This window comes from Pleurodeles waltl, chromosome 6 (assembly GCF_031143425.1).
Source record: "Pleurodeles waltl isolate 20211129_DDA chromosome 6, aPleWal1.hap1.20221129, whole genome shotgun sequence".
NCBI classification, from domain to species: Eukaryota; Metazoa; Chordata; class Amphibia; order Caudata; family Salamandridae; genus Pleurodeles; species Pleurodeles waltl.
Window position 1 is genome coordinate 1,189,462,455 of NC_090445.1, and position 15,732 is coordinate 1,189,478,186.

Sequence of the window (15,732 nt, forward strand, 5' to 3'; positions counted from 1 at the left end):
GAGGGGTAAGATAGTCTTTTAGTCTTAGTATCCTACCTAAAGAAGGGGACTGCAAGCAAGGCACTTGTAGCGTGAATACATTCTTTGTGTGCATGGATTGGCCTGGGAAGGCCAAAGATTCAACTAACAAGACCTGTTACTACATGAACTAGGTGCTTGATTTTGGTGACAAGAATGCCCTTCTGATCTTGGTGCTAAATTATGTAAACATAAGGTAAGATGATGCCACTCCTCTGGAGAGGTGGGACAAAACCAAGGATGATTCTCCTACTAAAATTTAATACAGTCAAGGGAAAGGTAGTTTATTTTGAACCAAATGCTTATATCCGATGGCCTGAAAATAATTAATGGTTGTACACCCTCTGACTATCTAGCTAGCTTCAACCTTCACTACAGGAAATGTTCCTTAATTAGTCCTTGTTTTATCCTAGCTACCTATTGATCACTTGATCTAGATAACAAAGTTGTATCAACCTAAAACTCTCTCTACAATCCCTTATCTTTACATTTTAGGGGAGGATGTTGAAGAATGGTAAATGATGTTACACAGCACCTCTCCATACCTTAACACCCTCCACACTTGGTATGCTTGATTTTTAAAGCAGTGAGTTGCCAAAGCTAATTGACTGAAGAAGGGACAGTTAGGGGGAGAAGTGCCAGTGGAGATCCTACCTGACAAAAATTGCTAGATCTCACAGGCGATGGAGGTACAAGGTGATGTTATGTTAATTGCCAAAACGTACTTTCCTCGCAGTAGTGGAATACCCTCCTCCCACAGCGTATTAAATTTTGGCTCGAACGCCAATGTAAGGCAATCAAACACCAGCTACTTTTTCAATACTCCAATTATATCCATAGGGATAAAGCTAGGGTTGTAGACCTAACAAGGAACTATTTTGTTCAGGTGGATAATAGAAAGAGGAAGGCTCAAGGGCATGCCAGGGATAAATCAAATGTTAGCAGCACATTTTGGAAGCTAGTGATAATTGGGGAATCTGTTGAACATAACAGCCAGGACATTAATATTAGTGCAGCTAGTTGGGTGAAACATTCTGAAATCGTTTGTTGCTGCTGGGCTGGGAGCGGTTTAGAGTGTTCAGTGTTACCTATGTGCCCCCTTGTGTTCTATCTCCAAGGAGCCCTACTCCAGCAAAAGTCAGGTTTGCCTCTATATATGCGGATATGGTGTGCTCTGCCTTTTCACTGCTGATGTACAGGCCCGACACCATGCCATACATCAAATGCCATGCCCCCAAAGGCCAGCACTCCAGTGTTCTGCAGCAAAACTATAATCATTCCTATCTTTAAAAAGAATCAAGGTTAGATTTTGCATGGTACTGCTGTGTTTAAATCTTGAATGCTCACAAAAAAATCCATAGTAAAGGAGAGGTGCCTCTAGTGGATGACGGAAAGAAAGATTTGGAAGATTTACCAACCTTCTTTGTCACAACGCACTGCCTCAGTACAGCATGGAAGTAGAAGGTATACTGGTTTACCAGTATTGCGTCCTCCAGGTCTCACTAATGGTGGTGAGGTTGTTTTCCCAGACAGTGGAAATGCATTGCTCACATTCCTGTAGGTGGAGGGAAGGGACATAGGCACTAAAGTGTGGGGACTGTACATATGGTTTCTTTAGCTATTTTATCAAGATGTTTTGTTAGCAAGTAGATGCTAATTAGTCTTCATAAACACTGCAATTTGGTGAATAGTAGGCGGAAAACTACTATTATGAAAGATGAGGAAGCCTACAGGTACGGTCTACCCTATTTCCATTCTCAAATTACTCCTTCATTTAGGGTGGATGACAGAAAGGTGTAGAAACCTCACACCTCTTTGAAACTAGTTTTTGCTGTCCCAGGATGGAAATGATCCTACAGTGAGAAGCATCACTCTACAGCAAGACTGAGTCTGGAGAACAGGGTGGAAAGAGACTTGAAGGAAGAACCACATCATTTTTGTTTTACAATTTGTGACAGCTGATCCACAACATCCGTTAGCCAACTGTGTATAAAACTAGGGTGCCACATACCCCATCTTGTTTCAGTTTCAAGACCACCAGGACCAATGAAGGGAGTTGTCAGCTAAATAGTAAAAGGGCTGCTGTGCAACTGATTGGTGTCTGCCTGACAATCAGTTTCCAAGAGGTAAGCATTATCACCTGAAGCCTGGATTTAATGTTGGGGAAGATGTGTACCTGTCCTCATGCAGCTAGAAGCCAGCTTGCTGACACCACAGAGAGGAAGTCTGCTGACCCTGCTGGAGAGACTTTCCAGGAAGTAGCAGGCTCTAGCATGTCCCGGGTGGCTGTGAGAGCTCCTGACATGGGCTGAAATCACCAACTGAAAGGCCCCTGGGAGATTAGACTCATCAACGGTCAGAGCAAGACCTCAACATGTTAGGACTGTGCATCTTCAAGCAATCTGGAAGGCGTCACTGATTGCAAACTCATCAAACGTGGCCCTGCTTGCATGAACTCCACAGAAATTTCCTGCTGCACGGCCAAGTGTGTATCGGTGCACCTTCCCAGCACCAGGAGGCCTGAATGCAACCCTCTGAAGGGGCTAGAGCATCAAGACTGAGCACACATGAGCATTGGAGGTGATGAACTGCACATGTTCTATATTCATGCTACTTACGTTTACCCCTAGAAAGTGGGGAACCCAGAACGAGAAGCTGGGAACAGTGGTGACACAGAAGGAGCAGGGTGGGTGCAACACCTGCTAATGTAATACCCAGAGATGCTAACCTGCTTTGATTAACGTAGTGTGTAACACTAAGTGCAATTTTACTATTAAATTCCTTACTTTGTGGACATTCCCCTTATTGGTTTTGATGGATTGACTAATTCTTGAGCTCTGCTTGAGCAACTCACACAGCCTCCTGAGAAGTCTGTGAATGCTGTCCCTCGCTATCCCGATTTTCAAGTGTGGAAATGATTGTACTTGGTCCACTTTGCAGAGCCATAATAATAGGGCCCCAGGTCCTCAAAAGTAAAAGACTTCAATCCCTTCATCTGTGGCCCAACAATGCATACTTGCCTTTTGGTCCTCCCAAATGGGATCTGATAAACACGTTATAATGTGAAAAATTAGCCATTCCCATATGATCAAAAGAGAATCAATATCAGACTCAGCTCAGATAAACACCATATTTAGTATTTAACTCTCCTCATATGTATGTCCTGATACTTGTTAATGTAAGCCGTCAATAGAAAAAATAAAATTGTGAGACACAATGACTTTTCTAGAGTTAGAATTAAAAGGCCATAAAGTCAGAGAAGTGCTTTGATGTCATAGCCCAGGGGTCTATAAACAATGACTAGTGCCACTAGGCAACCAACATTTCATGATTCATTTGCTGGAAATCATTTATTGAGGCATCAAAAATGCCTCTAAAATGGAGGTGTGCCTCTCCCTGCCAGGCAATCATGCAAAATAATCTTATAACCTGTCCGTACATCCATTGAGATATCTTTACTGGCATTTTTTAAGAAGCGGGTTTTAAATTATTTTGTACAGTCAGCTATCGCCTGGTTGATTGGTCTTTGCACACTCTCTTTATTTGGATGAACACTGAAGGGCTTTTCTTTTGATACTATTTAAAATACAGTTAAGACCCTGTGTGAATTCAGAAGGAACTACAAGGATTTTGAGTATGTTGAAGAACCTTGCCATTTGAAGCAGACGGTAAAGATTTCCAGCATTTTGCAAAATGGATGCATCTGATTCATGTTTGAGGCGAAAGGTCTTGAATTACTTTAACCAACATTTACATTTCATAATATGTGCACACATAGATTAAAACAGTCCAACTTAAAATTATGTAGTTCAAAATTACTGACATGTGCATGATCATTACACTGGGTCCACTCACTCTCACATTTCTTTTGTTATGATGTCAGCTCAAACATTAACCCCAGCATGTCCCAATTTCTTGATATTGTTGTCTATGCTTTTTAGCTATCCTTTCTCATCCACACCACAACAATTACTGAACTACTCTAAAGTGCACAATAAGTACATTCATTATCAGCTGTGGTGCCAATGGAAGAATTAATTTGGTAAGGAATTAGGCTGCCAAACAGAAGATTTAACATCAAGAAATCTGTGTGTGTGTGGCTGCCACAGCACCTACCCCCTGGTTTTCCCAACTCTCCTTTCTCGGACTGAAACTTGCATGCACAGCTTGCCAGGCCAGCAATGCCTATGAATAGGAGACATGCTTTTCCTTACAAAAAACACAAGGCCTAGGTGATGGGGGGAGGAGACGGGGCAAGGGCATAAGGGCAGAGTCTGATGCCTCCACCTGATGCACAGCACACCCCAGTTACACTTACTTAAGTTTGTTAAGGTTATTGGTTGGTTGCCTCCTGCTCTTTTCATTCCTCTTTATACTGTTCCAGTTTCTGGTGGGAGTGACTACTCTAAGACTTCCCAGGGCTAGCTCTAAAGCCTTCCCATCTCTCTCCTGAAAGCAACATGTGGCAGGTTGGAACTACTCCCAGTAGCTCACACATATTCCTTACAATTGGCATAACCGGGCAATTTTACTATAATGACTTGGAACATCAGGGGAATGCACACTATTATAAGCGATACCAGAACCATTTTACTTCTCAGATGGTCGGGCAACACAGCTCTGCACTTAGGAGTTTGATGTAATACTCATGGAAGGGACTAGTCTTCAGAAGCGCTTGAGAGGCCAAATGTTCTCAAGTAACTACTTAGCCTACACCAGGGAGGCCTTAACTTGGATGAGGGCAAGTGTCTCCTTCGAACCAGTGTCTGTTCAGCTGGATAATGAGGGTAGGCATGTCCTGATAGAGGGTAGGCTAAATGAAAGCTCAGTGCTGCTTGGCAGATTCTACGCACCCAGTACTGAACCGCACTCTTTCCTAGGACAATTGTTTGAACAACTACCCAAAGGGAAACATATCACATGGTTCTTGCAAGAGAATTTTAAATTGTGTACTAGTCGTCACCCTAGGCAGATCCCATCCACCACTACCACAAACTCAAACATTTCATAACACCAAAGCATAATTTCTCTGGCTCACTCACTGGAATCTGGAGGCTCAATAACCTGGAGATCAGTTTGTCCTCATTTTACACTTTTCACTCCCCTCCCTACAACCTCTGTGCACATCTGGACTGAGTCGCCCTCTCCACGTCCATGTGCCTGCTGACCTCCGCCCCGACTACTTGGGCAGAACTATCTTTCAACACACTCCTTTACTCTTGAATTTTTTGTGGGGTACGGTTCACCCTCCTATTCCTCTGTTGTGCCTTCAGGCCTCGACCTTAGCCAACTGGATTCAATACTATTTTAAAGAGAATCAGGAAATTGCCTCCTTCTCTTCAATAGAGTGTGACGACTTGAAGGTGGCCATCCGAAACCACTGCATCCAACCCCCCATGATAGGGATTCTTAAGACACTAAAGAGGGACTTGGATGGGTCAGAGGGCTCTCAGGCCCACCTTGAGCGAGAGGTGGTGGGTGGCAGACTTTCGGGAAGCTCTCAGAGATATGTGGAAAGAGAGGACTACTGTCCCTACATGATTGAGATGCCTTAGCTACATGCCTACACTCCAAGACTCACACTGAAGGACAAGGGGAGGGGAGGCTACTGGTTTGGTCAGCAAGTTAGGAACACCAACAAAACCTGATCTCATCAGTTCAAACAATTCAGAGAGGAATGTTCCAAGCACAGAGAGACATTCATGTGAGCTGTGAGTTATGAGCTGCTCTACCACTGTAAATCTGGGACAGAGGAGATAGCAATTAAGCATTTTCTCAGGGAGCTGCCTCTGCCCAAGGTTCTCAAGGCCTGAAAGATGAACTGGATGCTTCCATTTCTGTCCAAACCATTTGGGAGGCCTTCTTTGAGTTGGCCACAGGAAAAGCTCCAGAAACTAATGGGATACTGCTGGAGTTCTATCAAACCTTTTGTGACAAACTAGCATCCACACTGGTCTGCATTTATGAAGCAGCAGCAACCAAAAACGTGCTACCGTCCATGCTCAGAGAGCCCCTGAGATGCTCTGATAGTGCTGGGCCGCACACCCAACTCCTCCTCCTACCAGCCAATAGCTATCCAGAACTCAGACTTAGTAAGGTGTTGGCCAGTCGAATCTTGCACATGCTTCCCAACATGACTCACTTGGGCCAAAATTACTTTGTGCAGAGGAGGACCACATCCTGGAATATTATGAAGCTTTACAGGCTAATGGAGACAGCCCTATCGGTGTGGTCACAATCAACGTGCATGTCCTCAACTTGGAAAAGGCATTCAACATGCTCAATTATGGGTATCTGCTTTCTCACATGAGCCCTAGTGCCAGAGTTCAGATGGGCCAGCTGATCTCTGCCCTCTTTGAGGGTAGAAGGTTAAGCTGGCAGGGGTGCCCCTTCTATCCCTTACCCTCTGGTCTCCCCCTGGAGCTCTTGGAAGTCAGGCTCAGATCAGAGGGGTGCACCAGGGATATCTCACTTGCCAGTGGCACCCATGCCATCTCCTTATACTCAGACAACATAATGGTCTACAGTGAAGACATTGAGGAAGACCATACAATCGCATCTCACACTCCAGTGGAATTGGTCTCTATTGCTGGGCTGAATGTCAACTGGTCTAAATCATGTCTCCTTCTGCTGCACCCTAGCACAACTCTGTCTCTACTACATCTAGAGGATGGCCTAATCATGTGGTAGGGAATTTCCTTTCCTTATCTGGGGATTAGGATCTATCACTCAAATCAGAACCATTTTGACTGTAATCTTAGTAGAGCAAGATCTACCCTTAAAGTGCAAATAGCCTTTTTGTAGAATGCTTCTCCTATCAGTTATGGGATGGATCATTTTAGCCAAAATGCTGATGCTACCTCACCTCCTTTTTCAGTTTGCCAACCTTCCTCTCCCTCTTAAAAAGAGGTTTTTCAGCTACACAGATGCTCAGCTCAGGAAACTAATCTGGGGTAGCAGGCGATGAAGGGTTACTTGGCTAAGCTGCATCTTTCAGTGGAGCAGGGCGGGATGGGCACCTACAACTTTGAACACTATTACTTGGCAGTGCAGCTCCAGTGACTGAGCAGATGTTTTTGAGACACTCCCTGGAGGATACATGGTTCTGGGAGGTCCCGTCGAGACTTGGGGAACCGTATGGGTTGCTTCTCTCGGGCCCCAAACTGGGACACCAGTTACCTTGATTGCTGAGCAATGCCCTGGCTTGCCTCACACAGTCCCTACTCCAAAGAATCAGATAATCCCTTCATTAGTTTGCTTAGTCTCCCTAAACACCTTGTCAGTCTTACAGTTGACAACTTGAAACATTGAGGATTTAGGCATTTCCATCACTGGGAGACCGGTAATAAGGTGGCCAGCTCCTCTCATTTGACACACTCTGCAAGCAATTTGGCCTACACATGGGAAAGTTTTGAACATACCAATTCCTGATTAAAGTTCTTAGAACTGTGTGGCACAACACAGACACGGAGCATGAGACGCGCTCACTGGTGTAGACATTACATGTAATGGGAAACAGTGAAAGGAGAACTGATTGGTTATACAGAGCACTTCAGCTGCAGACACAAGTCCCCCTCTAACACCTGTGAGAGACCTGGGAAGTTGAACTAGAGAGAGTGCTCAATGACAAGGAGTGTGAGATGGCAAAAGCATATCTGTACACTACATCACAGACCACCAAGATCCAGTACATACAATTCAACATCTTATACAGGGCCTACTCAAACCCTGGAAAAATTATTAAAATCTATGCCATTGCCACCATGTTCTGTCTTTGCTGCACAACACTCTCAGGGAACTTTCATCACATGCTGTGGAGTTGCCCATACTTGATGCTCAACTGGACTTCCGTTTTTGGTACAACAGCAGCCATACCATTACAGGTATAGCTAACTTTAACAGCTTGGAGGTGTGCGCCCTTTGTCTAGGTAGATGTCTCAAAAATAACAAAATGACTGCCCTATTGTTTACTTAGCATTAATCCTTGTAGAGTGTACAATCATTATGGGACCAAAAGCAGCAGCACCCCATACAGTTTCCTACCTTCAAATGGGCCAGGACAGAGTTAAGTGCTGCGCAAAGAGAGGCTCGTGCAGGCTCTCAATTGCAAGTGATTGGGACGACCTGGTAATCACCCTTAAGGACAAACCGAAGGACAATAACCTGCTTCATAACCTCCTCGAGTGGGCATTTTGACCCCTTCGACCTTTTATGTTCTCTGATCCGAGCTTAGAGATAAAGTGGTGCATAGTCTCCCACCCCGACCCGCTCCACAAGAATAAGCAGAGTGCTATTAAGATGCCCCACCAACACATGAGGTGTGGCTTCCCCAGCAACCTAGCTCTTAGCTCCTCTTCTCTCTCCCTCTTTTTATGTTTGCTATCATAGTGGTGATCAAGACTATCCCTCTCTAAAATTGGCAAACTGGTGTTAAAAAAAAAATAAATAAAAAAAAAAAAAAATTGTGACACTTTAGGAAATGCACATGCTTGCAGAAATGGACAGGATTTTTTCTAATTTTCCTTTTTCTCAGAAAAAACATTTTAGTCTGATCGAATTTGAAGTATGGCCTGCGTTATATGTTGGAGGACAGGGTTAACTCTCTCAGGGCAAAGGAGAATATTTCTCCGTAGCCCTAATGAAGTCTGGTAAATTTAGTAATGACTGCCAAGGAACCAGTAATTTCTAACGCACTGACGGAAACCACTGTCCAGCAGTTCCTGCCAATGGTTTTTTAAATTTCATGCATAGCTCCATCAACCAGCTATCTGTCAACCTTATTTTTTATTATTTTCATAAAGAAAATCTCGAAGCAGGATTTTCTTTTTGAAAATAAAACCTCCAGGCCCGCCCGCCATGGGATTTATCTTCTATTGGGAAAGGGGCATTTTTAGTTTTTTACCGACTCTTGTCGCCAAGTTTGCTTGACTGTGACAGACACTAAAAAATGATTATATATCTGCCAATCTAAAATAGGTGGGCAGACATATAGCCAATTCTCTGACAGACCTTACTCTGTTGGGCCTTTGTAGAAGTTTGGCCACGATGGACACGGAGTAGTCTATGCTGTGACCAAACTATGGTCCACCCGAAATCAAATCTGGCAGGAGGATCATTATCATCACCAATCTAACCGCCAATACATAAATCAGGCCATTAGTCTTGACACAATGCCTGTAACCTGTATGGTAGGTGTATGTAAAACACAATATGAGTTACATTTTGTTTTTAATGGAAATTTGATCTTGGGCACCAAATTATTTTTGTTTGCTTTAAGTTGCTAGTTTCTTGTTTTCTCTACTGCAACTCATTCGTTTATGGTCAAAATTCTTTAGGCAAGAATCACATTTCTTTCACAATTTATTTTCCACAGCTTTTTGTTGGAAGAGGGTTGAATTAACATTTAAAAGTTAAATTCTGTTTGAACCACAAAAACAATGCGTTTTTCTGTGCTGGGATGCACTTCATCCAGCCCTACGCGTCATTGTTTGTAATTGAGAGTGTACTGAAATAATATTTTCTGTGGCATGAATTATGTCCAGTTATCTTAATGCTGACATATTTTAGAACTTACAATTTAGTATGTTTAAAGTAACTCCAAACCTGATATCTTAAATGGGTGAAATTCACGTCAAAGTGTTGTTTTGCAAGGCTGTCTCAAAGGGGGGGGGAGTGAGAACTTGCCCTTAAGTTAAAGGTAATGATTCTTTAAACAGTATATCACTAACAACAAATTTAACTAAAAATGAAAATGTACTTACCCACATGGTCTGTAAGTAAATACAATAAAACTTTCTTCGTCAACCCTTTCCGAAAATGTTACACATGTATGTTTCTCCCAGTGTCTCATAGCTTGTTTAAATATTGCTCTCTGGCTACCTAAGAAAAAAAGATATTATTTAGAACCACTGATAGCTCTACAAACACTTGCTGACAGCACGTGATGAGCAGCGGATGATAACATGTAAACAGCTTTATAGCGTATTTACAACACGATTTAAAAACATCAACTTATTTAAAAACACTGAACACATCTATAAAACACGGTTCTGTCTTGGCCTAGGTGGCAATATAAGCACTCAACCGCACTATTAGAGTAAGATCAAAAATAAACTAAAAACGATATGAAAATCAAATAGCAAAAAGAAATCAGACATCTTCCCATGCTTGTCACATTTATTTTCCAACACAAAAGCATGAATTGACACTTTGTACAAAACTATGTTATACCTGGACACAGACAAAAATTAATTACTGTACTTAGAAGAGTAGTTATTTTTGTGAGTTGTATGCTACATAGTTAAAGATACACATAATCCACTATAATAAACTAGTGGCAATGTCAGTGAGTTACCAAGCAAAACAAATAGAAACTGGGTGTCAATATTTGTTTGCCTTTTGTACAGATCACTAAGACCTTGAGTGCAAGAGTGATATATTTTGACTAACTATGAAGGGAAAAACTCATGTGGTAAATTATTAATACGAGGTACTGTGTGTAACTATTTACTGCTTAGGGAGTGTTTGGGTATTACTTTAGTTGCTAAAAACAAAATATACAAGTTTTATGTACAAAATAAATAAATAAAGCATTAAATATGGACAATAAAGATCGTAAAAATACAAGGTATCTTTTAACATAAAATCCAATAAATACAGTTGCATCTACTTAACATTTCTGCCTGTCTCTTATACCCAGTGCAAAAGTGAATCAAACATTATAATAATTCAGTATTTATTCAAGAATCCCTTAAAATCAGTGATTCTACTCTGGTGACCAACGTAAAGCAGCTGATATATTTGTCTCTCCTAAAGATCATATGTCCTTCCATATACAACCAGCTGAGGGATTGTCTCTTTCACTTCCTTAGTCTACAAATTCTATAAGAATTGGATATTCCCAGCCAAACTGATGCTGGCGATGGAGGGTGAGCTGCTTGAATCACTGGATCAGGCACTGCTAGGAATGACTGAAGAAAGAAAAAAAGATTGTCAAGCGGGATGAGTCATGAAAAATATTTTAGCATAAAAAGTAGATTAACTTTTTCATCTCAGAAAATAGACAAGTCTAATAATCATCAGAGCAGGAAAATTAAAATATGAAGAGTAATCTTCAACATCATCTCCTACGCCACCGACACTCAGCTCATCCTCTAGCTCTAACAGACCCCACCGAAATGAAAAACAAATTTTCATAACTGTATAAAAAAGTGTCTCCACCTGGATGAAGGACAACTGCCTGAAACTCAACACAGACAAACAGAGGTGCTAATCATTGGTAGAGACTCACCGTTCTGGAACTACTCTTGGTGGCTAGGGGAACTAGGACCGGCCTGGCTCCGAAGGACCATGCCCCGAATCTCTGCATAATCCTTGACAGTGAACTCTCTATGAGACTACTGCCGTCTCCTCCGCCTGTTTCTGCATACTCCGCAAGATATTCAAATGGCTCCCCCCCCCCTTCAAAACAAAGAAGACAGTGATGCAAGCCCTCATCACCAACAGACTAGACTACGGCAACACACTACATCAGCACCACCACCAAACTCTTGCAGCAACTCCAAACAATCCAGAACATAGTGGCCAGACTAATCCTTAACCTACCTAAGAGAACCCACATCACCCAACACCTGAAGGGCCTACATTGGCTTCCGATCCACAAGAGATGCTATTTCATGCACATAACCATGCCTACAAAACCCTCCACAACCTAGGACCCACCTACCTCAACCACCGCCTGCAACTCCACCAATCTTCCAGGAACTTCCGCTCCGCACACCTCGCCCTGGCAAAAATGCCTTGAATACGCTGCTGCCACACAGGAAAAAGCTCCTTTTCCCACTTCGCGGGCAAGGCCTGGAACGCTCTCCCCCTGCACCTCTGCACTGCATTGTCACTGACCTTCTTTAGAAAAGGGCTGAAGACCTGTCTCTTCGAATATCACCAGCAGCAAGTGCCTGGATACCCACCCAAGTCACAAGCCACACTTTACAGATACAGAATGATTGACTGATTGAATCTTAGGATCATTGACATTCATAAGTTATGAGAGAAGGGGAGATCAATTGACTTCTGTAGAAATTAGGCTGTTAGTTGAGGATTTAAGTACCCACCTCAAGAATAAATCACATTCCTTGTCAGGGTGGACAACTAAGGTTATTAGATAAACTTGAGCTCCCCACCCTTGTAGCTATGACATAGAGCAGACAGCCTTAACATAGAGGCAATATGTAAAGAATCTGTGCAGTACTAAAACAGTTATAAATTCAAAATGCAAAACAATAAATAAACATCCCAAAACTAATTAAAAAAATAGAGTAACCATTTAAAAATCTGACACCAAAATGACAAAAATCCAAAAAGGGAAATCAGAGTGATGATTTTTTAAAGTTTTAGGTACAAATATTGTCATAAAACACAAAGGGCTAATAATCGTCAATGGTCACAGTAGAACATGACCTAGGCGCAATTTGACGCTCATCACAATGGTGCGTGGGCAGGATACACCAACCCGGTTAATCCTGAGTCCATGTATAGACTCATGGGGTAATCGCAGAGGCCTCAGCAAGGACCAGTCCAGGTCCAGTTACAGCTGGGCAGTCTGGGCAGTTGCAGGAAAAGGCATCTTGTAGTTTGTTGTGTCCCTGTAGCATTAAAAGAAGGTCAGCCTTATGACCCTTTGAGCCTGGGTACAAGAGAGAGAACAGGTCCAGTCTCCTATGCTCTTTCCGGGTCTCAGAGAGTAGAGTCAGTCCTCTTTTGATCTTCCACAGGTCCAGAAGGGCTCTGAAATAGGTGCCTGGAGATTCCACCTTCATGTCTGGAACGTGCTATTGGGTGGGAATGAATCCTGGGGGTGCCCTATCCAATGGGGTAAAGGCTCCTGGGGCTAACCCTTCCTACTTTTGGCATTTTCGAGAAAGCTAAAGTCACTTCATCCACATTCAACTTGGGCTCTGAGGGTTAAGAGTGTGTATGGGAGGGATAAGAGTACCATGGGCCTAGTCTCTGCCCACAGAGGCAGATATAACATTTATTAAACTAGATATAGTATTTCAATGCTTTCCTAAGGAACCACCAATCCTTCTACAACGACAATAGTTTTGAGGGCATGTTCTCTGAAAGGACATGCTTAACATTATACTTCTACATGTCCTATTTTTAAATACCATGCACCCTGTCCCTATGGACACTTTGGTCTACTTATTCATCAGAGGTCTCCTCCATCGCGCTGGAAGCATGGCTTCCGAAGAGAAATTGATTTATTTCTCCTCGGGAGGCAGGGGAGGTCAGAGAGGTATGACAAGGAAAGGAAAGGCCTTTCCTTTACTTTTCATGTGTCTCTGAGCATTCCTGCAGCACGATTGCATAGCAACTGTGCTGTAGGAATGCCCACTAGACACCAGGGTAAAAAAAGAAGGGGAGCGGCCCCTTGGGCAAGGGTCACTCCCCTGGGCGGCACATTTATTTTAGGCCATTTCTGCCCTGTTGGGGGCAGATCGGCATATTTTAATTAGGCAGAACTGCCCCCAAAGGGGGGCAGAAAACACTAGGCACCAGGGATCTTTTTTGTAATTATTTTTTTACAGATGGAGAGCGACCCCTTAGGCAAGGGATGCTCCCGTGGGGGGAAATTTATTTTAGGCCATTTCTGCCCACCTTGAGGGCAAATAGGCCTATTTTTATTAGGCCAATCTGCCCCCAAGGGAAACAGAAACCACTAGACACCAGGTTTTTATTTTCTGCATTATTCTACATAAGGGGAGCAGCCCCTTGGGCAAGGGCCGTTCCCCATGGGGGCAAATTATTTTAGGCCATTTCTGCACCCCTTGAGGGTAGATCAGTCTATTTCTATTAGGCCCATCTGCCCCCAAGGGGGGAGGGGGGGCAGGAACCACTTAGGCACCAGGGATTGGTGTGTGTGTGTGTTTTGTTTGGGGAGCAGCCCCTTGGGCAAGGGTCGCTCCCCACGGGGGCACATTATTGTTAGCCATTTCTGCCACCTTGGGGGCATATCAGCCTATATTTGTGAGGCCCATCTGCTCCCAAGGGGGGACAAAGCCCACTAAAACAGCAGAGAAGATTTTCTTTTTAAAAAAAGAGGGTGTGGGTATGGCCATACCCCTACCCCAAATAAATGTGTTCTTACTTTACCCCTGATCCACTCCCCAGGGGGCAGAAAGCCTACTAGATGCCAGGGAATTTAAAAAACATAAAAAATTGTGGGGTGGTGGATACTAACCAGCTTGGGCATGGTTATGCCCCCATCCCAACTGAAGGGGATAACAGTCTTTCAGCTCTCCCCCGCACAATAAAAGATCTTATCTCAACAGCAAGCAAGAGAACGTTTGATTATTTTGGGTTTTGATTTTACATTTGGGAGCTTTTACATGAGAGTTTGGATAATTCTCAAAATCATCCCACTTGGAATGGTGAGGGCTGCACGTTTTGGACTTTGGGACACTGCCATACAGAAAAATCTACGAGACCTAGACACATCAGAAACCTAAACATCTGGATGAGTCCAGGGTGATGTGCTTCTTATGCATCCCGCACCACTTTCTTACCCATAATGCCCTGCAAACCTCTAACTTTGCTTGAAATCACACATTTTCCCCACATGTTTGTGATGGAACCTTCCAGAAGCTGCAGGAATACTCAAAATTCCTACCACCCAGCATTGTTGCATCTATCCTGATACAAATTCTGCCCCACTTGTCAGCCTAAAAACATTTTTTTCAAACTGCCCTTTTGGACCCGCTTTGGTTCCCTCTCAATTTCAACGTGTTTTTGGCTCTTCCCTGTCACAGGCACTTGGCCCACCTACACAAGTGAGGTATAATTTTTACCGAAAGAATGAGGGGAACGTTGGGCGGTAGGAAATTTGTGCCGGTGCAGTGATCCCACACAGAAATATGGGAAAAATGTGATTTTTGTTTAGCTAAATTTGAGGTTTTCTGAGGATTCTGGGTAAGAAAACACTGGGGCATCCAAACAAGCCACACTTCCCTGGACTCCCTCTGGAGTCTAGTTTAGTCGTTTGGTAGGTTTCCCTAGATGGCTCCTGAGCCCAAGACTAAAAATGCAGGCGTCCTCCCCTGCAAAAATAGGTAGTTTTGTAATTGATAATTTTGATGTGTATACATAGGGTTTTGGGGCATTTCCTGTTGCGAGCACTAGTCCTACCCACACAAGTGAGGTACCATTTTTGTCGGGAGGCTTGGGGGGAAGACACTGGGTAGGAGGACATTTGTGGCTCCTCTCAGATTCCCAAACTTTCTGTCACCGAAATGTGAGGAAAAAGTTTTTTTTTTGCCAAATGTTGAGGTTTGCAAAGGATTCTGGGTAACAGAACCTGGTGAGAGCCCCACAAGTCACCCCATCTTAGATTCCTCTAGGTGTCTAGTTTTTAGAAATGTCCAGGTTTACTAGGTTTTCTTAGGTGCCGGATGAGCTAGAGGCCAAAATCCACATGTAGGCACTTTGCAAAAACAGGTCAGTTTTCATAAGAAAATATAATGTGTCCCTGTTGTATTTTGGGGCATTTCCTGTAGCGGGCACTAGGTCTACCCAAACAAGTGAGGTACCATTTTTATCGGGAAACTTAGGGGAAGGCTGGGTAGAAGGAAGTTTGTGGCTCCTCTCAGATTCCAGAAGTTTGCAGCACCCAAATGAGAGGGAAAATTGTTTTTTTGCCAAATTGTGAGGTTTGCA

At 43.3% G+C, this 15,732-nt stretch overlaps 1 protein-coding gene across 1 annotated transcript in view; it reads right to left on the reverse strand.

The window, feature by feature from the left end:
- The window catches only part of TLL2 (tolloid like 2), a 1,863,287-nt gene that overhangs the window by 866,471 nt on the left and 981,084 nt on the right, over positions 1-15,732 (reverse strand). Inside the window, exon 5 of the mRNA XM_069240439.1 lies at positions 9,780-9,897. Within this exon, the coding sequence (XP_069096540.1) occupies positions 9,780-9,897 (118 nt within the window). The remainder of the gene's footprint in view (positions 1-9,779; positions 9,898-15,732) is intronic.